Source organism: Cyprinodon tularosa, unplaced genomic scaffold, assembly GCF_016077235.1.
Source record: "Cyprinodon tularosa strain WSP-4 unplaced genomic scaffold, ASM1607723v1 ctg467, whole genome shotgun sequence".
Classification (NCBI taxonomy): Eukaryota; Metazoa; Chordata; class Actinopteri; order Cyprinodontiformes; family Cyprinodontidae; genus Cyprinodon; species Cyprinodon tularosa.
The window spans coordinates 385,160-410,856 of record NW_024039193.1 but is presented as its reverse complement, the minus strand read 5'-3'; the positions used below and the strand labels follow the sequence as shown (position 1 = coordinate 410,856).

Genomic DNA, 25,697 nt, shown 5'->3' with positions numbered 1-25,697 from the left:
TTATGTTTTCCCAAATCCTTGGGTGTTCGCAATGGCAAAGTCCATGTTTTCCTTAAACACTTCATAAGAAGTCACAAGTGGGAGTTTTAAGCAGTTTATACATGTGTTGGCCAAAGGGAACATTTGTCTGGAAGACCCTTCTTCACTAGCCTGACGTAGTCCTACTCAATTCTAGTCAGAATATGAGTCTGATACTGCTCCATAGAGCTGTGATTATGGGGCGTGTTTTGAACGAACCAGGAAAAAAAATGCCTCTGCACTCAATTGGATAGACCTACAACCAATAAGAGCAACGGAGTGTGTGACGTATGTTAAGCCAGGCATAGTTGTTGTCAACAAAAATCAAAGCGTGCAGTTGCACGCCTAGAATAAGAAGATGTTTTATCGTTGGTTATCAGCTGAAAGTGTGAAGGACTTTGAATCCCTTTGTGATTTGATGGTGTTGGAACAGTTCAAGACCATTATTCCAGCTCGGGTTGCCACATATGTTAACAAGCAAAAGGTAAAAACTGCTGCTAAAGCTGCTGTCTTGGCAGATGAGTATGTTCTGACCCATAAAACTGTGAGGGATTACAATTGGGAAGGCAGCTATAGCTTTCAGGAATCTCATCATGATTGGTTCTCTGATAAGACTGGAGTGGAATCTAAAGCAGACTCTGTTTGTAACTATTGTCGCCAGAAAGGACACTGGAAAAATGAGTGTTCTCTGAATACCAAAATGAAATCGGCTAGGAGTAAACGAGATGATCAAAAACCTGTTGCTTTAGCCAGCGTTTCACAGTTGCATTCAGTGGAGTCTACACATCCAGCTAAAGTTGAAAGTGTAAGACCAACTGTTTTAGCTGTACCTGTTGACTATAAGTTTTTTTCAGAACTGACTGTTACAGATCCCCAGATTTGTGAGAAGGATGTCGGACAGGACTATGCACCTTTCATCACAAATGGGTTTGTTTCTTTGAGTGGCAGTTCAAATAAAGTGGCTGTGAAGATTCTACGTGACACCGGAGCATCTGAATCTTTCATATTGGAATCTGTTTTGCCATTTTCTCCTTTATCTGATACTGGTTGTAGTGTCTTAATTAGAGGTATTGGGTTGGAAACTTTCTCTGTGCCTCTTCATAAGATCTACTTGCAGTCAGAACTTGTACAAGGAGAGGTAACTATAGCTCTTCGTCCTTCCTTGCCTGTGGAAGGTGTATCTCTCATTCTAGGAAACAATCTGGCAGGTGGACGTGTGTGGCGAGATGTTGCACCCCCTCCAGTGGTCCGAGCTTGTCCATCCGTTTCTTTGTCAGACGTATGTGCTCGAGACTTTCCTGAGGCTTTTCCAGCTTGTGCAGTAACTGTGGCTGATAAGGAGGTTGAGTTTGGTAAGCCTGGTTCTGTTCTTGAGAAGACTGCCTGTTTGCCAACTCTTCCTGTTCCTTTGTCACTCAGTGAGTTGATTGCAGCCCAGCAGGAGGACACAACCTTAGCGGCTCTGTTTGACCAAGTCCAGGCAGCTGAACAGGACACAAAAGTGTCAAGTGGATATATTCTACAAAAAGATCTGTTGGTACGTAAATGGTTGCCTTATAGTGTACGGGAAATTGTTGGTCCAGTTTATCAAGTTGTTGTTCCAGTCAAGTTCAGAAACCTTGTTTTGAAAACTGCTCATGGAGGATTGTCTGGACATTTAGGGGTCAATAAAACTTATAATCGAGTTTTACAACGTTTTCTTTGGCCACGTCTGGAAAAAGATGTCGCTTATTTTGTGAAAACTTGTCACACTTGCCAGTTAACTGGGAAACCTAATCAGACCTTGAAACCAGCTTCACTTTTTCTCATACCGGCTGCTGGTAAACCTTTTGAACACTTTATCGTGGATTGTGTTGGCCCACTGATTCCTTCAAAGTTAGGATCTGTGTATTTGCTAACAGTTATGTGTAGAAGCACTTGTTATCCTGCAGCCTATGCTCTGAACTTGGCTGGCAAACTAGCCTCTGAGAATCTTAAAAAGACTCAGAGAAAAATTAAACCATGGTTTGACCAAAAAGCTGAGATGGTTACAGAGGTCCCTGTTGGGGTCCTCTGTTTTAAGGGGGGAGGTGTTACGGCTGCAGGGGGTCTCTGCTTTTTCCTTCAGGGTCCTGGAGGCAGGCCTTCTGCAGGTGTTATGATTTTTCCCCTGATTGGTGCTCTGCTGCTTAAAAGCTGTCATGCTGCAGCAGTCAGGAGGCTTTTTTCCTCCTCTCCCTCTTCAGAACCCAGTTGGTTTGGTTTGTACCTTATGATTGAGTTTTGTTAGGTTTGTGTTGCGTTTGTTTATTTCTAATTGGTTATGGTTCTGTATTATCTGTTTTGGTTTCTTATTTCAGGTAATCCTTTTTTCAGGTTTTACTTAATATAATTTAATAAATTTCCTTTTTCATTAACTCTAAAAATCCTTGTGTGGTCTCCATTAATGTTACCCCACCTAACAAGCCAGGTGGACGTAACAATGTTTTTTTGTCAGATAAATTATGTGACTGATTTCCTAGTTTTATCTAATTTTTAAGGAAAAAAATCTATTAAAATGTATCACAGATTTTATTTTTAAGCCATATCACTAAGCGCTAAGTGAACTAAATAAATGTGTAGTACTATTGAATTCAACTATACATTTTGACTTCAAACAATTAAATTAGATTTTTTTAACAGCAAATGAATAACGGTAACAGATAATAATAATGCAAAAACCTTTCTTAGAATTGTTGTCATTCTTGTGAGTGTCTTGGAACTTGCTGCTATTCCCTCTGAGATCATGGTTAGTTGTTTCAGTTGCAAACCTTGTGAAAACCTGAAGAAAAAGACATTAAGTAACATAAGCGAAATGGAATTGTACTATCTTAATGATAAAGACATGGCCTGCTATTGACTTAAGACTTACAAAAATGAATATACATTTTATTTTTAATATGTAAACTGTACCTTAACATGAACTCAAGCCATTTTGCCAAAGGGGTGTGAGACTTTGTGAATATGGACCCATTACGCACTGACAATGGGTTGCTTTTGTGATGCTTACATACCCTGATGGGAGAAAAAAAGGAAAAACCTGGATCAAGGTTACATAACAGCTAACGTTTTGCTGTACGAGAAAGCCAAGTTAACTTTGCTAGAGCACTGCCCATACAGTTTGTTTTGCACTATTCCTTTTAAGCTGTATTACAAAATTTGTACCAACTAGCTAATTGCTAAGTTTACAGTTACGTATATAACGTTAGATCAAAGCTTCTGCTTACCAACGCAGCCCATCGTTGCGATCGCATTTTAAAAGTTTCATTCTTCGATGGCATTTTGCACAATTCATCATCCTCTTCAGAAATACCACATCTCTGCATCCATTTCACTATTCGTCTTTTGTTTTTCTTTGTATCAGGACGCGTAATATTTTTAAGAAGTCCGCGTAACAATCTTGTCATTTCTACAGCCTGCGATCATTCAGCCCGGTATTTTTTTTTTCAGCCCGGTATTTTGGGTTAGGACCCCAAGAAACTTCTGGGCGCTCTTTTACGTTGCCAGACAGAAAAGCGACCCCACCTGTTTATGTTAGCAATACAGACAAACGACACATTGGAAAGAATTAGACAATATTCAACATTTAGCGTTACAATTATGTAAAGGAATATTTAAAACAACACCAACAAAACCTTTTAAAGTATTGATAGGAAAAATGCATTTACAATTAAGAACAACTCAAATGGTAAATTATTGTATATACTTAGCAGTCATCCAGATGAAACAACATTAGAGACTCTAAAACCATGCTGGGAAAAAGACATAAAGTGCGGTTGGATAATCAATAAGAAGTTAAAAGAACACAAATAAGTAACGAAAACATAAATTCAATAGTAACATTAACACAGATTTCACTATGGATTTTAACAGATACAAAAGTAGATTTAGCATTTATGAACCAAAAATAAATGAATAAAGATAAAAAGGAAAAATAAGTCATATTCAATTCATATATACTGCAGGAATACATACAGTAAATAGTTTTTCTTAATATGTAAAGATATTGACAGATACATAAAAAAAACTCTGATAGCAACATAAGAAAAGCAAGTGTTGTACCAAAAGTGCACAGAAATCAAATCAATAAGGGACTATCGGTATACACGGGAGAATTTTTATCCATTCTATTAGCATTACAGTGGATAGAGTCCTAAAACCATTAAAAGCATTGGTAAGTTTGGATTCAAGTTCTGCACTTATACATTTAAAGCAAAGTCACTCTGAAAGCAGACAAGACATTTTAGTTGAAATATAGCATGCGTTGTTCAGAATTCAGATGATGGAATTATTAATTTTTTTAATGGGTACCAGCAGCCATTGAAGGCCAAAATGGCAACAACAAAGGAAAATTAATTTGTGTATTTACAATAAAATCAGAGGCGAGAAGTGTAGTTAAACAAATAAATAAATAAAAAGTGACAAAATTAATGAAAAGAAGCAAAAAAGAGTAGATTGTATTATATGATTCAATATGATACAATCAAGAGAAATGAGAATAGGACAGAGAAACAGGAGGGAGGATAAATTAATAAATAATTAACGTTTGGTCACACAGGACTTAATTGTATATTGCATATATTCATTTTAAGAAATAAACAATATGGGAAGATGTGAACATTGTGTAGATATTGTAATATTAGCATGTGGGAGATATGAAAAAGAAAGAAGATAGATGATAGAAGACCTTGGAAAGATTAAAGAAAAAAATAATGTAATAATTATATTGCTGAAAGATTAACCCTCCTGTTATGTTACGGGTCAAATTGACCCATTTTAAAGTTTGAAGATCTAAGAAATATAGTTAAAAGTATTTTTTTCAGAATGAAACTTCTTCTGCTTGCCTTAAATAGTGTAATCAACATATAATGTGAAAATGGTTCATCTCACATATTTGCAACCACCCCCTGCATGTTTATATCACATAGATACTGTTCGGGTAAATTTGACCCAGCAGTCAAACTGGAGGTAAAAGGGTGTCAGAAATGTCAGACTATTTATTTCTTTGCAACTGTGAGAAATGTTTCACCCCAATCTCACACACACCCACCCCCCACACCACACACACACGCACACACAAAAATTTGATAATCAAGAGACAAGGGCTGGTAGACGGGAGAGAGACAAGCTGGCAGCTGTTAGGACAGTGTTGGACAACTAGGTAGAGCAACTTCCACTACTCTATAACCCAGGCCCTAATGTCACAGTGGATGAAAGGCTGGTGGCATTCAGAGGTCGCTGCCCATTTAGGCAATACATGCCTTCCAAACCAGCTAAATATGGGATAAAAATCTGTGCAGCGTGTGATGCAAACACCAGCTATGTATTGAACATGCAGGTTTACACTGGAAAGCCGGTGGAGGAGCCACAGAGAAGAATCAGAGCAGAAGGGTCGTGCTTGACATGGCACAGGGTTTCAGGGAACAGAACATAACCTGCGACAATTTTTTTCACAAAGTACAACTTGGGTCAGGAGCTTCTAAAGAGAAAGCTCACAATGGTCGGAACTGTCCAAAAGAACAGGGCTGAACTCCCTGCTGAGCTGCTGGTAATCAAGGACAGGGCCGCTCAATCTTCCATGTTTGCCTAGACAGACACCACAGCCCTAGTGTCTTACTGCCCCAAAAAGGCAAAAAATGTTGTGCTCATGAGCACTCTGCACAAAACTGCTGAAATTAGCACAAGAGAGGACCAGAAACCAAGCATGATCCTTGATTACAATGCCACCAAAGGGGGGGTAGACAACTTTGACAAAGGGACAAGGTCCTACAGCACCAAACGGAGCCTGCAATGCATTTATCATCTGGACGGAGATGTTTCCTGACTGGAATGTGTCAAAGCTGTACAAGAGGCGCATCTTTCTCGAGGAGCTGGGGAAGGCGCTTGTGACAACGAACATCCAACGGAGGCAGCACCTGCCAAGGACCCTCGCCTCTGCAGCCATGGTGAGGGAGATCCACGAGAGGACTGCATCAAGTACACCAATGCGTGAGGTAAGTAAGTAAGTAAGTGGGTGTGTGTGGCTGTGGGTGTGTTTGTATAAGTGTATGAGAGTGTGTGTCTTGGGATCAGCAAAAAGACACCATAGTAAAGTAATCATGGTCCTCTTGTTTATAGGTTGCTGCTGAGGGGAAAAGAAAGAGGAAGAGGTGCCAGTTCTGCAGGCCATCTGACGATGTCAAGACAAGCATGACCTGCGCTAAATGTGCAAAAATCATTTGCACAAAGCACAGTGCGATGACATGTCACTCGTGTGCTGTGTAAATGTACAGACAGACAGACACACATGCACATACACCTTGTTCATATTGCAATTGCTTGTTTGTTGTATTGTTGTATTGCGACTTTGTTCATTTCTGGTTCACAAACAGTGCATGTATGTAAAGCAAAATTTAAATGTTAAGTTTCAATGTTGTGTAAAACTATTGTGTTTTATATGTTGGTTTTTCAAAAGTAATAAAGTGGTGAAACATTAAAAAAAGTTTGAACATACAGGTTTTTTTTTTTTTAACTAGTGAATTATCATAATTGGATCATTACCTGTTAGAGGTAAGGAACACTATTGCACTAAATATACATAGAATAGTTAGTAATGGAGTTAGCAATGAAATATTAACAATGCTTATTGGGATTTTTTTGGTTTCAGACATCTTTTGGATGATTAAACATGCACCGGGTCAAACTGACCCGGGAACAGCATTGTTGTTCCTAAGAAATGAACATAACAGGAGGGTTAAGACAGTAAAATTATCATAATATGATTACATTTTTTTAAAGGCAACAAAGGTGGGTAATGAAATTTGAGGATAGCAAGAAATTTAATAGAATTAATTGATAATCATTCTGTACCCCACTCCATGTCGGTAGATGGCGGTAGTGCTCATATGGTGTTTTTTTGCAAACCGCCAAAAAAAAAAAACTCCACGAAGACGAACACCACCTTCGTCTTGTGTGCCTGCCTAATGTAAGCTAGAAGAAACGACTGGACCAGACCATATTTTACTTGCGGTGTAAAAGGGAATAGAGGTAACTCCCCATATATATATAAAAGGTCAGCTTATGCTTAATATTGAATTACATTTTTTAAGAAAAAACAGTTTTTGTTCCATGTAAAGTTGATTTCAGCTAGCTTTCAGTTAACGTTAGCTAAATTCAACTAACTCTTTATCTGGAACATTAGTCATTAATGTTGTACACATTCTAGAAATTCTGGCATTTATATTTTTTTCTCAAATTTAAATCTAGCAAACAAACTACCAGGTCAAAGTTACGTTTTGTGTGTTTTACTAAAGCAACTTGACTGATGTCACATGCTGCTTGTGTTCTTTTTTTGTGCCAATTTTAGCAAGATGGAGACTCGTTTTGGTAAAAAGACACGCGATGGGGGGGTACAGGACGCTGTCGAAGACGTGCAAGAGGTTGTGGAGGAGGCTTTAGTGGACAAGCCACAAGATTTAGAACTCGTCTCCGTTGGTGAAAAGCCTAAGAAGCAAATGAAATATTCCCCAAGGAAACTGTGTAAGTCATTTTTGGTGTACTATTTTCTCCAGAAGGGCTTGAAATTTACTCATCCCACCAGCCCAGTTAATACAAAAGTTACATTTTAGGCTGCTAAAGGTTTTTAATTCGTCTGTAAACTATATCATCTGATGTTCAATCTCTTTATTTAGTAACGCTTCAATGTCTTACGGCCTTTTGAGGGCATATTTTCGCCTGAAGGTTTTTTTTATTTCATAGTGGTGTTATAACACCATCTAAAATGTTACAGTTAAGCATTATACATCCATTTTTCATTGATAAGCTTATTTGTCAGTATGTAGAAATGCACATACAAAGTAATTTCTGGTTCAGCGAATACTTTTGTGAAGTTAAATAAATCTTATTGTTTAAATGTATCACTACACTGTAAAACCCAATGGTGCTTCTCACTAAAAGAATTAAGTTATTTTTACTCAGTTCAGCTAAAAAGTCAAAATTACTTTTATAAACTATGTTATGTCGGTTCAAAACTAACAATGTGATATACTAACTCACTTATAATAAGTACTCATACGCTTATGTTTGATTTTGAGTAGATTTGCTTTAAACTGTTCAAGTAATCATGACTGATTAAGACAAAAAAAAAAAGCCCGTCTACATCATCACTGAGTTTTGCACACGGCGCCAAAGAGTTTTGCCCGGACTTCTCGCATTTTCTGCAAACTTCGAACCAGACGAAATCAGCACAGAGGGGAGCTTCAGTGACTACGTGAAAATATCAAGGTAAATGTTTTTTCTTGTTTAAATACATACACAGAGATTGCAACCGAATTTATCAAACGACTTTGTCAATATCAAGCAGAAAAACGGAGCTTGCGAGCACATCTCCCGCCTAAGGTTGCCTGAAGTTTACATATATAAATTAAAAATATTGCGGTAGGTTGTTCGGTTAAATAGTTTACTTTTACAAAGCAACTGCGCATTTTTTTAGTTCGAATTTTTTAACACAGCGTTTCTGAAAATAAATTGGTGCTGGTAGACAATCCCTCCTGTACATATTTAAATATAACGGGGGCGGCTTGATTAAAACTGTGTGCTGAAACATACTTTTTCAAACTGCGTGGCCGAAGACATGACAGTAAATTAATGTTTTTTTTTTTTTTTTTTTGTTAGACTTTGCAAACCTTTTAAGTTTTTTATTTCTTTTACACCAGATGTTTAAAATTTGTAAATGTAGTTAGTTTCTGCTATCCACATGGAACATTTTAGGTGTAGTTAATGTGCTGCTAGCTCTGGGTTAACATGTTACAATATTTTTTTTTTATGTTGCATTGCAGTGTTTGATTTAAAAGGAAGCACACTTGGAAGGACCATAACCACCACTTCTGTTCAGCCTCTGAACAGAAGTGGTGAACAGAAGAAGACAGCCAGAGAAGGTAATATAAAGTGTTCGATATCTAATTGTGACCCTTTTTTATTTTCAGAAATGTGGAATTGCAAGTTGTGTAGTTTTTCTACTGCAGTAAAGGTCATGTTGCTAAAGCATTACCGGCTTAACCATGGTCAGTATTCAACAATTTCACCTTTACCCTGTCTCTACAACGACTGCATGTGTACATTTAGTACATTTAATTCTTTAAAGATACATATGTCAAGAATGCACACTGCTACACAAAGAGAAGAACTTTCTTATCCATCTCTTATGGATTATGGATTTTGTTGCCCTGTGTGTACCTTTAGGCAGCCATTCATTGAAAGGCAAATGTTTATCCATCTCAGGGGGCATAAAAAAAAAAAACGAAACTGTGCCATGTCCTTTTAAGGACTGCAGTTTTAAAACAAATGTCTATTCGACATTTAATGCCCACAAATGCAGAGACCACCAAAATTCAACAAACTATGATGAAAGCATTGTGCATAGTGTCATGAACATAAACCAAGATGACTTGCAGCTTGACTCAACCGAGTCAATACATGAAAATGAAGAAGCATCCACTAATGAAATCAGTAGTACAGAGGGTTTGGAAGAGCAGTTGCAGTACAATCTGGCTGGTTTTTTCTTGAAAATGCAGAGCATTCTCCATGTTACCCAGAGAGCAACACAGGAGATAATTGAGCATATTGATAATATTTTTTTATTATCTGAACCACTGATCAGAAAAACAGTTGCTGAAATACTGAAAAAACATACCTGTCCATATACTGACAAAGTGGTTGATGAGATTTGTCAGGCGGTTTCTGATAGTAACATTTTACATAAATGCATCACATCTGAAGGACCGCTTTCAACAGCAAAGAGGAGAAAATCATACTATGAAGCAAACTTTCCATTTGTCAAGCCTGTGGAGTACTTAATTGAATCCTCAAAGCACACCTTTATGTATGTGCCAATTCTTACATCTTTGCAACTGCTGTTGAAAAAAGCAGATGTGCTTGAAGAAGTTAAACGGGCACCCACACAGATACCTGGACATTTCAAATCATTTTGTGATGGATCCTACTACCAGGAAAATGTTCTACTGTCACAAGAGGGTCCTAAACTGTCAATAATACTGTATGTTGATGATTTTGAAATTGCAAACCCACTTGGCACTTCAAAGAAAATACATAAGGTTTTTGCAGTTTATTGGACACAGGCAAACTTTCCAGTCAAATCCCGTTCTGCTCTCCATTGCACTCAGCTCGCTCTCTTGTGCAATTCTAATGATGTACGCCTATTTGGGTATAAGAAATTGTTTTCACCTCTCCTAAATGATCTCAGAACTCTGGAAGAAGTAGGTGTCTATATTGATACCCTTGGTGAATGTCTTATAGGCACTACTCTGTTGTGGCAGATAACCTTGCTGCCCATGGGCTTGCTGGTTTTAATGAGAGTTTCAGGTCTACACATTTCTGCAGGTTTTGTCATGCCAAACAAACAGAAATGCAAACAGAAAATGCTGTTACAGGGGATTATGTGATGAGAACAAAAGTTGCTCATGATAATCTTGTACAAGAGCTTCAGAATGGCAGTGAGGAAAATTATGGTGTGAAAAACAGTTGTGTTCTTTCTGATCATCTTTCCTTCTTTCATCCTATCACAGGCTTTCCACCTGACCTACTACACGACCTATTTGAGGGTGTCGTTCCTGTGGAGTTGGCGCATTGCATAAAAGGTTTGATTTCTAAGAAATATTTTACCTTAGAAGACTTAAACAGAGCAATATTGCGCTTTCCATACCAACATTCTGACAAAGTTGATCGCCCTCATCCAATACCAACAAATTTTGCTTGCCGTGGTACCATTGGTGGGAACGGACATGAGAATCATGCCCTGCTTAGATTGTTACCACTTCTCATTGGCTCAAAAGTCCCCGAAAGAGACAAATTTTGGGAAGTGCTAATGGACTTAAAGGATATTGTTCAGCTTGCCATGAGTCATACTTTTAATCAAGAGACCATTCAGTATCTGGCTTGTAAAATACTGGACCACCGGCAACTCTTCCAGGAAGTGTTTCCAAATGTTCGATTTAGACCAAAGCATCATTACATCGAGCATTACCCGCACTTGATAAAGTGCTTTGGTCCCTTAGTCCATCTTTGGACTATGAGATTTGAAGGAAAGCATAAGGTTTTCAAAAAAATAATTCATGACACTCACAACTACAAGAATGTGTTAAAAATGTTGGCAGAACGACATCAAAGCATGATGGCATTTTATTTGTCATCATCAAAGTTTTTCAAACAACCTGTGCAGACATCTAAAATGGAGTCTTTGTACATTTCATCATTACCAGCAGATACACAATCATTGATCTCTAGCATTGCTGATAATCCCACTGTATACGGAACAAAAAAAGTAACCATTGATGGCACAAACTTTGAAATTGGCATGTTTGTATGTACGGGGGCATATGCTGCATTACCAGAGTTTAAAGAAATTCGGAACATATTGCTTGTCAGAAATGGCATTTATTTTCTCTTGAAAGACTATAAAACCTTTTATGTAGAACACTTGAGGTCATATGAAGTAGTAGAGCATCAACTGAAGGGTCATAGTGTAAAATCTTTCAGCCAGTTGTCTGACTACATCCCTCATTTTGCTTACAAGATTGGAAATGAGCTGATTCTCACAACAAAACATTTCATTCTAGTGTCAGACTAAAGAACAAGGACTGAAACATAAGCTGATCTCCCAGCCCTTCAATAGTATAAATGTAATGCATACATGACATAATAGACAGCTGATCATGTCTTGAAATATCACTATATTTGAATCTTGTTTGTTACAGAAACTGCAACTCCAGATGGAAGCAAAAGAGAGCTTGAAACTACGGATCATCCTTGACACTGATAATGCTGAAAGGCTTATCTTGTCATCTCGCCCAAGCAGCGTTCAGGCCCTCATAGATGAAATCAAAACTAGGCTTAAGTTGACTTTTGACTTTCGGCTTCAGTTTCACGACCCAGATTTTGATAATGGATTGTGTAATTTGGTTAAAATAGAAGACCTGCCAGGCACAGCATCCATTAAAGTTGTCAGGTTACTTGATCTGGACCGGATTTCAACCAGCACAGATGAAACAATCCTTCTGACTGATAGCACTGATGCCACAGATTCACCAGAGCGCAGTGGTCGCTGGCCAGATGTTTTTATTGTTCCAACATTTTCTTATGAGGTGGAACATGTGCTAAGGGAAGGCAATGCAGCATTTGAAAAAGAAGGAAAAGTAATCAGACTCCCTAGAGATCAAAAACACAACATCCTTGAGATAATGGGGGAAGAAATCTATAGGCTGAAGGCATATCCTAGTAGCACACAAATTGGCAAGGCTGCGGAAGCTTTAGTTAGAAAACATCCCTGTTTGAAGGAGAAGAATTCTGACACTGGGTGGGAAGGGTGGAAGAATAGTCTGAGACACAAAATAGGAAACCAAAGAAAAAAGTTGGCTAAAGCTGGCATCAAAGATGTAGCTGTAAATTCTGGAAAACGCAGCCGAACAAACCCAGAAGGAGCTGCACCAAGGGCCAATATTAAAAGACCTAGGAGAGGGGAGGTAAACTTCCTTCCTAGTTATCCTTCTGGAGAAACAAGGGAGTCTCTAGAAACCAGGAGGCTTGAGATGGTTAAAGAGTTCCAGAAGACATCTGCTGAAAGAAACATTCCCCTTATTCATCAGCACATGATGAGCACCTTTGCCCTAAGGCGTGAAGAGATCATCACAACTTCTCCTCCTGTATCAGAGCTTAAGGAGAGATGGCCAGCCATCTTTAATGAGACACAGGTAAGTACAGCTTGATAAAATGTAGTGTGTGTCAAGAATGTGTTTCTTTTTTTCATTTTATCCTTTTTGGTTATTTTCCTTAGCTGTACTGTGAATTTCACCGGATTACTAATCAGCATCTGCCACATGCGTTTTATGCTGCACTGGATGAATATGCTCCTCAGCTAATTGGGCTTTATAAAAAGAAGAAAACTGGACGGATTGGTGAAAAGATGGACCAGCTTTTGTTGGCCTATGAGGAACAGGTACTTGGATACTGTTACTATATTTGCTTGGTGGCTTCCATTACCATGTTTAACGTTTTTTTTTAATCCTTTAAGGACAAAAACGACATTAATGCAACAAGAGCGGCAGCCCTGGCGGGCCTACCCATTTACCTTAAGGAGGATTCTTCAAGCATTTTCAAAACATGCAAAGTATGTTGTTCATTTTGATTACCATATTTTGTCCACTGGAATTAGAAAAGGTTTAATGTATTCTAATAAATAATTTTGAACTCATGTCATATTCAGGATGAAATGGAGTTCTGGGAAGGCGCAGTTGCTCTGGTTTCTGATGTGGGTGAAGATGAGGTGCCTGCTGGAGTTCCATTCTCACCACGTCAAGTGTTCGTTGTGCTTGAAGATCAGGTTGTAATGACTCATCACTCATGGACTGATGCACTGGTGTGTTTGTTTGGGCTAATCTATGCTCTGCATCTCAGCTATCCTGTGAAGTGTACTAGCTTTTTTGAGTTCATTCAAGTAGTTTTACTGAAGCTAGATGATGAAAGAAAGCAACTCAAACCAAAATTGCAGACACTGAAAAATGAGCTGGTGTAGATTGGATTTGTTGTTGCTACATTCATGCCTGTTCAGGAATCAGCATTTAAGGGCTTTTTGTCAACAGTTCTATTTTTACACGGGTTCTAAATTAGAAAAAAAGGAAACATTCAGTTTGCTAAGAATAAGGAAATTTCACACTAGACATCCTTCTTTTGATTAAATTTAAAGGCAAACTACTGAGAAGCCTCAAATATACCCTTTTTTCATAGTGTGTAATTTTGAGTTTTTTTATTTATTAGAATATTTAATTATTTTGGTTTTAGATAACCTTTGTTGTGTTTGTATTTACTGGTTTATGTCAGTATGTTGAAAAGTAAAAGAATAATTTGAATTTGTTCAAAATTTATACCATCCATCATTATTCTTGTATTGTGAGATTGATACTTCTTATGTTTATCTTTTGAGGTTTGGCTTTAAAGACTAAACAGATTTTGTAAACTGTTTTAAATTTACAATGGCATATGTGTTGCATACTGACAGCATGTGTGAATACTGTTACCAAAGTCATACGTATTTATTTTTGGTGTATAGGTGTATATCAATACATCAGACTATTGTGGATGGATGAAAACGTAATCATTTAATCATTATCTTAAGATCAGGATGGTTATGGCTGATACCATTTGACTTCTAAAATAATTTCCCTCATAAATATTAGAATTTTCACCCTACAGTATTCTAATCTATTGATATACACCTAGTATTTTTCTTTTGGAAGTTTAATAATAGCATTAAATTGCACTTTAAAATCAGTTTTTCTGATGTCTTTTTGGTTATTTGATAGTAGATTTTAAGACCATAATTTGTCAGAAGCCACACTTTTATTGATTCTGTATTGTCTGCAGTTGAAGTTAATAATAAAAAAAAAAATGGGAAAAAAATCTAAGTTTGTCGTTGTGTTAACAGTACTTAAATTGTTTTGTGCAATCAGTTTCCCCAATTGGATTGAGTAAATCTAATACAATTTTAAGTCATTTAGAAAAGAACCATTAAAGTCAAATTAACTTAATTTTACTAAGAATATATAACACTTTTAAAACAAGTATGAATAAATACAGCATTTTGGCACAAGAAAATCAAATGGTTTAAGTCAACTCGTACCAAATAAAATAAGTAAAAAACATCATTTATTTGAGTTATATTATTATAATTGTGTTGGGTTCATTAGGCTCCAATTAATTGATTAAGAACACTAAAACAATTTGAGTTGCATAACTTAAATCAATTGGTGCAATCGGTTTCCCCAAATCATTTGAGTTAGGTTAACTTGTCAGGTTTTACAGTGTATCTGCGCAGTTAAGCACAGTAAGCCTTCATAAAGGACTGTTGCTTTGCTGATTTTTATCTTATTTATAGCCTTTTTCTTACAAATTCATGCTAGCATATCCAGTCAAACCAAGCTAATATCTTGTCGTCTAACAGTATTTTTAATCTGCATTATGCACTCTGATTAGGGAACTTTGCGTCACATTACCAGGACGCATTGGACAGTGATTTTTATTCGTTTTCTATACGGTTTTGGAGGGCAAACCACTATGTTGATGGTATCAGTGGAAAATCTAAGATCTCACGTTTTGGATAAAAAAAAAGGAAATTAGTAGCTATTATGGATTAAGAGATACATCCAAAAATGTACAATAGCCCTTGAAGGTTTAATAAGCCTCTTGCAAACATAAATAAGCGATTGCATTTATTTTTAAATATTTTATGAAGGCATATTAAGTGACAAAAATACGCATCTTGTAGGGCTTGAAGATATGGCTCAAAAATAAGATAGATTAATTGATTTTTGTTCTCCCTTAAATTTCTTACTAAAAATTAAGAAGGCCATGAATTACTTTCATAAGCTGACTTTTATTCGAATTCTAAGTGCAACTAAATCCAACCTGTGAAACATTCTGGAAAAAAGTACTTTGTAGCCCCTGCCACTGAAAAGGATTAAACATAACACACTTAATATTAAAATCAAATGTTTTTACCCAATACATATTTCCAGGGTCACCAACGGGGGCAGTGGAGTTGACCAAACTGAAACATCAAGCAAAGATGGATAGACAGAAGATTGATCACCTTAAGGACCGCATTAAATACCTGGAGGAGGCCAACAGGGAGCTGAAAAAGGACAAAGACTTCCTTCTGTCACAAATTAAGGAAGCCACTGTGGCACCTGCATCTAGCAGCAAGTCAGGTACAATGGTCATAAAATCAATAGCAAAATAGTATGGATTTTGAAGTGTAGAGTGACATGGTTATGCTCACTGTGAGGCGTTGTACATAGTGCACCAAAAGGCTATTATTTTATAGTCATAGGAAACCAAGCATTTAAGGTGCAGACGTCCACCTCAAACCAAGATGACTGGACTAGCTGCTATTGTGATGGATTTCCATTACCAATAAAATGGATGGACCAATCATAATTTCCGCTTGGGATTTGTGACATATGTCTGAGTAGCAACCTTTTGGGTTCAGGCAAAGGCGCCTCGCAGTTTACTATATTTTCTGGATTATCAGGCACACTTAAAATCATTACATTTTCTCCAAAAATTATGTTACACATTTTTAATCTGGTGCACCTTATGATTACCATAGTTCTTGTGCTTAATTCAATTCATTTTTTTTTAGATAGCAACAATTCATGAAACATGTCATCTCAAGGCACTTTACAAAGTCAAGTTCAATCATATTAAACAGATTGGGTCAGATTTTACAGATTGGTCAAAAAAAATTCCTATATATGGGAACCAGTTTATTGCATCAAAGTCAAGACAAGCAGCATCACTCCTGAAGAAGCGTAGAGCCACAGGGAGAGTTCTCTGCATTGTCCATGGGTTTGCAGCAATCCCTCATACTGAGCAATGATGAAAAACTCCCCATTAACGGGAAGGAAAAACCTCCAGCAGAACCGGGCTCAGTATGAACGGTCATCTGCCTCGACCGACTGGGGTTTACAGAAGACAGAGCAGAGACACAACAAGAGAGACAAACAAGCACAGAAGCACACATTGATCCAGTAATCTGTTCTACAATAGATGGTAATAGCTGTCCAGAGCTGTCTTCCATGGGTGATGTCTAAGATAACAGAACGCCAGACAAGATGTACCTACTATGAACAAAAAAGAGAACAAAAATTTAAAAGCAGAATTGATGACAAGCAATGCATAATTGAAGAGCAGTAGAACTCTATAGAGTGAGAAAAACAGATCACAATGTCCTCCAGTAGACTAAGCCTATAGCAGCATAACTACAGAGGTAGCTCAGGGTAACATGAGCCACTCTTAACTATAAGCTTTTTCAAAAAGGAAAGTTTTAAGATTAGTCTTAAAAGTAGACAGGGTGTCAAATGAATAAACCAGGGAGCCAGCTTCCTTTGAATTATCACCTTCTTTTTCAAGGGAGCTACATTGTCTAACGCAGAATGCAATGGCTAAGTCACACCGTTAACAAAGGTGTCGATTTGTGAAAGGGAAGAAACAGCATTGCTGCCATCTACAGGGCATTTCTGCAATGCTAAGGATATTAAAAGGGGGACAGACTCTTTAAGTTTGGATACATCATTATCCGATAAAGATCTAATATAATGGAACGTTCTTTTGGGGGTGGAGAACTCAGATTAAACTCAAAGGTTATTAAAAAATGGTCACATAAGACAGGGTTGTGAGGAAATATTGTTAATTCTTCACAATCAATGCCAAATGCCAGCACAAGGTCTAAAGTATGAAGCCAACAGTGCATCGGTTTATGCACATTTTGAGTAAAACCAATTGAATCTAGGATAGTTTTAAAGGCTACACTAAGCTTATCACATTCTATGTCAACATTAATGTTAAAATCACCCACTATTCAATTCAATTCAGTTTATTTATATAGCGCCAAATTCACAACACATGTCATCTCAAGGCATTTTACAGTTCAACCAGATCATACAGTCAAATTGATACAAATTTAAATGGTCTCATGATAGCCAAAGTTAAGAACAATCACATATGACTGTGTAATTTAATGTAAAAACATGCACAACAATAACTTTTTAAAGGTTTATAATTAGATCTGTCATGACATATTTATGATGGGTTATGAGTTTTGGGTTTATGTAAAGTCATAATGAAGACATTTGTGTCTCTGTTAATGTCACGTTGTCATAACAAAGACATTTTTGTCTCTGTTAATGTCACGTTGTCATAACAAAGACATTTTAAACAATGTCAACTTTGCTTTAATAGTGTCATAATTTACCGAATGACAATTAATGACAACAGTCCTTAACATTCATAAAGATTCATTAATGTTCATAACACGTGTTATGTCATGTTTATGACAGTGTAATGTCAGTCTTATGTACACCCCTTCAAATAAAGTGTTACCGAAAAATGATTATTTTTAGTTTTTAATACAGTTAATCTTATGGCATGTGTAAAAGGTATGTTGAACACTCTCATTTTGACCATATTTCTTAATTTTGAACAAGGTTGTGTTAATGATTTAAAACTAAACTATTGATGGGTAAGTATTCAAAGTACAGGAGGCCATAAAATGAGTATCTCCTGGGGGGCGAACATCATTTGAGCCTCGAGGAGAGAGGTCTGCTTGGTTTACAGAAGGTCAAAAGTCTTCCAGAATAAACATCTGGGATGGTGTGAAACTGGATATAATATAGAATGTTAAAACACTAACATTTAGTTTTTAAGACATTTTTCTAATTTTAGAATTAACTAGTTTAGTAGATGATGAATTTGAAAATTGTAGTATCTGTGACAATATCAGAATCAAATGGAAATTGTTTGAATGAAAATGTTTTGTTTAGTATTAGAAAATTGCTCAGGATCTATGCTAAATGGGGTAATTGAATGTGTTAGCTTGTATACTTAGGATTGAATATTATGTTTCATATGTGAGAAAAAGGAATTGTATCTCATGTTCTGTTGATTCTATGTGTTATTTTTGGTTTAAGGCAGGTTTCAATCTTTTGGGGTGAGATAGTGCAGAAGAGCAAAATTGGGTTTGCGAAGATAACCTTTCCTTCAACCAAATTACTGAATTTAAGTTTGTTCCCGAGAATTTATGGCAGGAAGAGGCCCCGCATTCCAAAGCTATTCTGTGAGGTCTTATCTCATGTTTTCTTTAGCCAGAAGACCTTAGAATTCCTGGACGCCAGGCCGTAAATTAGGCGAAGCTCTAAGTTTTTCTGAGTGTCAGAGATAGCTCCTGGTTGGAGGAGCAAAAGCCAGCCTTATTTGAATAAGTTAAATACAAGAGGATAAAACTTTCTACATAGAAGTAACAAATCAGATTTGCTCTCGCAACTCTCCAAAGATGTCTTTGTACGTCTTTGCTTTCTTACCTTCTCTCCATTTATGTCTGGTAATTGAATGTATGTCTTCGTTGTTCTGCAGTTTCTGGTGTAAGTTTATACATTGTCTTATATTGGATTAAACTCTGTAATTCTGTGACGTCAACACGCATTGCTGTTTTCCTTGGGGCCACATGCAGCTCGCCGAGAGGACCTGGGATAAAAAGGAAGAGAGAAAGCCAACCTTTTTCCAAAGATAACTATTTTAGAATATTTTCTTCCTTAACACCTGTAAACCTGCCTGCCTGCCTAAGGGAGCCAAACCTGAAGATCTTAATCTAGACTCCTCCTGCTGCTCTCAAGGAAGAGCTGGAATCTCAAACCAAGGTCTGCCACTCACAAGTCAGAAGCTAGACGCTGCTGCTGCTGCTGAACACTCTGCTGAACCAACAGTCTCTGGACCGAACCGGTTTCCTCTCTCTCAAAGATATGTCTGGACCTCTTCAAGGTATATTCTGAATAATCTAAAATCAACAAACCATCTGACCGCCTGGCTAATCAAACTATCCGTCTCTGCAGACATCAGTGAATCCAGTCCCGGACCAGTGCCTGAGCCAGTTCATGTTCTTTGTGTGAAAACCTTCAATAAACTCTGTTAAACTTTTACTCTGTTTCCAGTGGTGTTCTGCATGTGGGTTAAGTCTCTTAAGCCAATCATGACACCAAAAATATTTTTCTACCATATGTTTAAAGAAATATTAGAAAAAATAAACCTTTGAAAGGGGCCTTGAACCCTGTGAGCCACATGAAACATAAGCAGATCATGTAGGAGAAGATCTCGATCATTTATGGCTCTTAAGGGCCTGACGCAACCTGCACTGGTCATGTAGTCCAAAAGAGGATCTATGGCTCTCGGTAGCTCCTCCAGGGTAGAACTTTCAGACACCTAATAAAGTTTAACACAAGAGCAAACAGACAAATAGGAACAACATAATATTAGTTTACTTTGAAAAATACATTAGAAAAATCTCAAACAGTATTGTTAACAATTTATATTTTACATGAATAGTATGTACAGTTAAAAGTAAATTAATTAGTGAGTGGATTATTACTGTTTTCAATTTTTCCTGAAGGTCCGCATCTGTTATATCCTTCAGAGTAGGGCAAACTGCATTTGGACCTCCAACCAAGCCAGCAAAAAGAACTGGAGAAAGGAACCTTGGAGCTGGACCTCCATGCACAAGGCTAACAGCGATTGCCCACCCAGCCATAAAGTACCTGTCCTCCCTGAGTGCTGTATTGCAAAAATGTCTTTTGTAAAAATATAATTTAAAAAATAGACATTTTGACAATAAATGCTGGAAAATTACGATCCAAAACAAACCTGTACTGTTCTTAGCTAAATGTTTGCATTCCTCAGGGCCTTCAAACATTGGAGACATGGACAAGGCTTCAATGAGTAAACGTAAGAATTCCCTCCATGGGCCACACAAATCAATCACTGCATGAAAAGTGAGATTTTCGTCCCCGTAAACTCCCGCAGATCTCCCTGATTTTCGTCAGTTTCCGACAATTTGCAACCCGCGCTTGTCCGCGTTTGTCATGCCACAAATTGTCGGAAACGGACTCTGACGTATGTGGAGAGCGATCAGCTGTACTAATGGCCCTAATTAGCATATGAATGCAGCAAACCCGCGCGGCTGGCCAGGTCTGGCTTGAATAACCTTCTCAGTATTGGCTGAAACCACTATTCTCAAACAAGTAAAATCGCTCGTGATTGGCAGCAAAACCACACGTGGCCACGCCAGGCTTTAATTTTCTTACTGAGTATTGGACGGAACCACTTCTTTTTAAACAAGTAAAGTCGCTCGTGATTGGTTGGCATATATATATATATTTACATATATATATATTTATGAATATATATTTATTCATTCATATATTTATTTTTTATCATCTCTAGATACTCACAATTGAATCTCAATACTAGCCAAAATGGCATGATTCATTTCTTCGTCATCAGAGGACAGATCAGAAACACTTGACATCACTGACAAATAAGTGGTGTAGTTGGAGCTTGCATGTGGTGTAGGCTCATCTTGGCAGATTTCAAGGGAGGGATTAGAACAGGGGTGTCAAACCAGTTCCAGAAAGGGCCGTGTGGCTGCAGGTTTTCTATCCTACCAAGCTATGGCACACCAGACTCCATTCAACTGTAAAGTGCCTTGAGATGACATGTGTTGTGAATTTGGCGCTATATAAATAAACTGAATTGAATTGAATTCATCTCATCAAGTATGTCCAATCTGAACATGATGACTTGATGAGATGACTGGAGTCTGGTGTGCTAATGTTTGGTTGGAAAGAAAACCTGCAGCCACACGGCCCTTTCTGGAACCGGTTTTACACCCCTGGATTAGAATCTGTAGCAGAAGAGCTGGTACTGATAGTGGTAGCCGACTGAGTTTCAGTTGTAGCAGAAGGCGGCATATTTGAATGGCTGTTGTCAGATGGGCAAAAGGTTGAATGATCTATTTCTGGCAACTCTTCACCAAAATTCCCCACGTCAGTATTGTAGGGGAGGGCATTTTCTGGTGTGTTGAGTTGTTTATTTCTTGTCATGGCTCTTGTTGTCCGGGGAGATACTTCATATGAAGTCACATTCCTTAGCTCTGGATCTTCCTGTAAAAACATGATTCTTTTGAAAATTAAAAGGTTTGAAATAATATCTCCAAATCTACAGAATTATTCCCTGTAAAACTAAATTTAGAAATATGGCAACATTTATTTCTAAACCATATAAATTGTAAAAAGAAAAAACAAACAAACAATAAAAACCTCAAACTTAATGACCAAATGATTGCAGCAAAGTCTGTTCTGAAGCAAAAATATTGCTACATGTCTGTACCATCCAAAGGATCTATAATATGTTATTTATATAGAATGGAATTCCTAATAGTGTGTCCGTACACAACAGTAACATAACATTGTACACATTCAATAACTTACAAGAACAGTTTGTGATGGTTTGACATACAGAGCCTTAGATCGGAAGACCTTCTGGATCAACTGGCCATTCAGTTGTTGCCCATCTTGCAGTTTAGGAGAGATCAGTTTATTTCCACAGCCCATGAGAATCTGAAGGCTATATAAGACATGTGTGATATTTATTAAAACTATGCCTTTTAGTAAAGTACCTTTAATAAATTTTAAGAATTTAGTAAAGGTACTTCAAATATACTAACATAACGAAAGATTATCAATGTAGGATTACCTGACATTTTGAGGAATTGTCGAACCAAATCCACCTCTAATTTGCTGGATCACAGTATGATAGTCCCAAGACTTGTGGAATTCAAAGGCACTCAGTATGTGACCATTTTCATGCAAGTATTGCTTGAAAGGTGGCTTGCAAATTACTTCCCAGGTGGGATTTGGAAGGAGTATTACATCTTTGTTAAAGCATTCATGGTAATGGATACCTCTGGGTCTGAAAAATGAGGAGAACAAAACATAAAATTTTATGAAAACTGCACTATAATAAAGACCCTATTCCACCTATAGATACAATGGGTAATATTATGCCAACTCCACCGGCCGGTTTTATCATCGCAAACATCTAATATTATGGATAATCTGTGCTGGTAGCTTAAACGAAGACCAACAAAAATATTACCTTCTTCTCCTGTTAGTAGACCAAAGTCCAAAACTCTGCTGGGCTTGGAAACGTGGAGCCACAGCAGCCACCAAACCTGGTCCTGTCAAAGAGCAAGAGCTTCAGCAGGAAGAACATCTGAATGATGCTTTCATTGTCTGTATTTCCACAGATGTTATACCACCCCATGTTAGCACATGGGGTCGGATTAATAAAAATGCTTAAAAAAACATTTACTGTGATACATAGTGCCGAAGTAGCAGGCGGAGGAATACGGTGTTGTGATATGACCTGGGAGTGTTGTGATGGAGCTAATGGGTTCAGATTTCACTTGCAAATAAAAGCAACTTTCCGATGGTTAAAGCTAGTATCCGTCTATTTGTACTATGTACTGTTAGGAATAAGGAGGAATCCACTCCATTTAACATATATTAAAAGGAAAAAAGCACAATATTACTATACCTTGATTTCCTGTTTACACCGCCGAACTTCAGCCAGCTGCTCTAGTACGAAACAAAGATGATAGTTCTGTTTCAACAGAATCAGTATGGGCCACCTGAGGAGCTCTTTCACTTAAAGCCCTGGCCACACTGCTTGTTGCATCCGGTGTTGATAACATGCCATTTAAAATTGCGGCTGCTTGACTTATTTTTTCCTTACTAAAACTGCCGTTAGCCATGCTACGTCTTCTGCTCGGAAGCTCATTATTGTTGGCTCAGCAGGTAATTGGCTTGTGTGCTTCCCCCTATTGCCCACCCCGTTTTAGATAATCTTGCTCAGTTCGGGCTCCACGCATGCGCTAGCCAATTTGCCCCGCATCTTCCGTGACAGGTTGAACTCTCACACACACAAGTACAAGCCTCTCATTCAGTCTGCTACTATATCAGTCACACACACACGCGCAAGCGCACACACACACACACACACACACACATATGTATAGCCTCTCATTCAGTCTAGTATTAGTTCTAACACACACACACACATATGTATAGCCTCTCATTCAGTCTAGTTTTAGTTCACACACGCACACACACACACACACACACACGTATAGCCTCTCATTCAGTCTAGTATTTTTTCACACACACACGCACACACACACACAAACATATGTATATCCTCTCATTTAGTCTAGTATTAGTTCACACACACTTATGCCCTCTCATACAGTCTAGTATTAGTGCACACACACACATAAGACATATATTCAAGTTTAGTTTTGTGATTGTGTGTGACTGTTTCTACTGTGATGTGTGCATCTCATAGTAGTGTGTTTGAGAGGAAAACATAGTTTTTTTGAGAGTGTGTGAGTGTCTACTGAGGTGTGTGCATGGTTTTATTGGTGTACGTGAGAGGAAAAATAGTTTCTGTCCTAAACGGCCCCTCATATCAGAACGCTACCTGTTTGACCTTTGGACTCTTTTCCATCCTTGCAACAAAACTAGCAGCAGTATTGGAGATGCAATCCACTTCTTTAATCTATCTTTGCGCTCCTGTAATTTATCCAGAAGTTCTGCAATCACACTTTTTCTCTCCCTCCCAACTTGGTGGTCGGCTGCATATTTACCCTTCCCTGGTAATGCCTTTGCAAATGTTTATTTTTATTTTTTGACAACCTCTCATTACCAAGCAAAAATACAGGCAATCCTTCTGCGTTGATAATGAAAGCAAATGATTTGGTCCATTCTTTGAATCCTCTTTTCTCATTAGCTATTTTCCTTTTTTCGCTTTGGAATCCATGGTTTAAGACACGCCTGCAGCTTTGTTTGCCTGGCACCGCTGGTTCCAAGTTATAACCACTGATCTCTGTGGCTAGGCACAAATTATTGTTCAAATGTCTTTATTATAGAAAAGTTTACAGAAGTGGAAAACATAATTAATTTTTGTTTTACCTACTGCACACCATATTAAAACAAACAAAACAAAAAATTGATTTTCATATATTTTTGAAAAAGCTCCGGGGGGTTGGAGGGGGGGGGCGGATTAACTGAGGCCAAGCTGGGTTCCCACCAGTTACCTGGCTGCCCAGCTCCAGGCGGTTACCTAGCGTGCCATTGTCTCTGTGGAAAGATAGGAGCCACATTGGGGAAGAGAGGGGAAAAAAACATTTCACACTTTATCCTTGACAGGATACAGTTTGAGATATCAAAAAACTTTGCACAAGAAAGCACATGTAAACACAAGACAGACATTTAAGCAGAGGGGTCACATCGGAGGCTTAGTCACATGAAGTCAATCTGACATATTGAGACTTTAGATGTGTGTGTATGATGAGTGCATTCAATTTGTCTGTGAATGCTGACCACAGGCAATGTCCTTGATAAGATGGAAGTTTATCAACACTCACTGAGCGCATTCACAGATGTTTCGTGGGTAGGGGAGTGGGGTAAGCTGTCTTCTGTGAACTTTCGCCATACCATCCAGGGGTGATTAGATAAAGCAGGAAGGTCAAATCCAGAATAACACTTATTGTTTTGAGTTATGTACTGTGCAGGTGGATCAGATGAGAAGTAACGAAAATGCAACAGAGCTGAGCAGGTGTGTCTTGTGAGAGAGCATCACTGCTGAGATTATGACAGAATATGAGATTAGGTGGGGCTATTAACATTCTGAACAAAGCCAATTGAGTCTAAGATAGCATTAAAGGCTGAATTCAGCCATGACCTTCAATATCAGGATGAATTTTAAAATCACCCATTACAATGATCTAAACCTGTCAGAGTTCAACAGTAACTCAAATAGTAGTTCTGAAAATTGATCTAAAAATTGAGAGTAAGGAGCTGGTGGACAAAACAAGGTTACAAGCAGAAGAGGTTTTGTTGCTTTACAATTTGAATGGGGGAAACAAAAAGTTTCTTTTCTTCTCATACAATTAAAAGACACTTTTTCTCTACGACCCTTGGACATTTTCAAAGAACCAAGGTGAAAAAGGTGAGCTTCATTTATTGTCTGAAACCATAGTTCACAACATAAATGCCTGAAAGTGTACATGCACAGAAAAAGATAGCTAACTGGGAATGAGCACATAGGACATCCTTACGTAAACATATAAGCAGAATGAATGACAATTAGGAGGACCACTTATTAAGATGATCCATCTAGAAATAAAAGATTGTCCTCCATATGTACCTTTAACTAACAGGCTTTCA

At 37.8% G+C, this 25,697-nt stretch overlaps 2 protein-coding genes and 1 long non-coding RNA gene across 3 annotated transcripts; 1 reads left to right on the top strand and 2 right to left on the bottom strand.

Moving 5' to 3' along the window:
- LOC119794066 lies at positions 1-24,631 on the bottom strand. Its single transcript, XM_038301414.1, has 10 exons — positions 24,559-24,631; positions 22,567-22,648; positions 22,165-22,380; positions 21,900-22,035; positions 21,335-21,572; positions 20,878-20,988; positions 20,275-20,391; positions 20,003-20,184; positions 19,664-19,836; positions 1-127 (listed from the first exon to the last, which is right to left on the bottom strand). Exons 1-10 carry the CDS (start codon positions 24,629-24,631, stop codon positions 1-3), a joined length of 1,455 nt encoding a protein of 484 aa, XP_038157342.1.
- On the bottom strand, positions 2,709-3,345 carry LOC119794044. Its single transcript, XR_005282176.1, has 3 exons — positions 3,264-3,345; positions 2,950-3,051; positions 2,709-2,818 (listed from the first exon to the last, which is right to left on the bottom strand). It is a non-coding gene; the product is annotated as an uncharacterized LOC119794044 (long non-coding RNA).
- Positions 8,935-14,008, top strand: LOC119794043. The gene is made up of 6 exons (XM_038301374.1): positions 8,935-8,951; positions 10,599-10,670; positions 11,787-12,779; positions 12,863-13,024; positions 13,100-13,195; positions 13,292-14,008. Exons 3-6 carry the CDS (start codon positions 11,802-11,804, stop codon positions 13,598-13,600), a joined length of 1,545 nt encoding a protein of 514 aa, XP_038157302.1. The 5' UTR covers positions 8,935-8,951; positions 10,599-10,670; positions 11,787-11,801; the 3' UTR covers positions 13,601-14,008.
- Positions 24,632-25,697: the final 1,066 nt, after the last annotated feature.

What these genes read in the sequence shown, in the direction of transcription:
- LOC119794043 (XM_038301374.1), top strand. Translation starts at nt 11,802, where the DNA reads ATGGAAGCAAAAGAGAGCTTGAAACTACGGATCATCCTTGACACTGAT. An exon ending in CCATCTTTAATGAGACACAG is followed by an intron (nt 12,780 to 12,862) that starts GTAAGTACAGCT and finishes TATTTTCCTTAG; the next exon opens with CTGTACTGTGAATTTCACCG. An exon ending in GCATTTTCAAAACATGCAAA is followed by an intron (nt 13,196 to 13,291) that starts GTATGTTGTTCA and finishes TGTCATATTCAG; the next exon opens with GATGAAATGGAGTTCTGGGA.
- LOC119794066 (XM_038301414.1), bottom strand. Translation starts at nt 24,631, where the DNA reads ATGTGGCTCCTATCTTTCCACAGAGACAATGGCACGCTAGGTAACCGC. An exon ending in ACAATTCCTCAAAATGTCAG is followed by an intron (nt 22,036 to 22,164) that starts GTAATCCTACAT and finishes TGTCTTATATAG; the next exon opens with CCTTCAGATTCTCATGGGCT. An exon ending in TTCAGGAAAAATTGAAAACA is followed by an intron (nt 19,837 to 20,002) that starts GTAATAATCCAC and finishes AAACTTTATTAG; the next exon opens with GTGTCTGAAAGTTCTACCCT.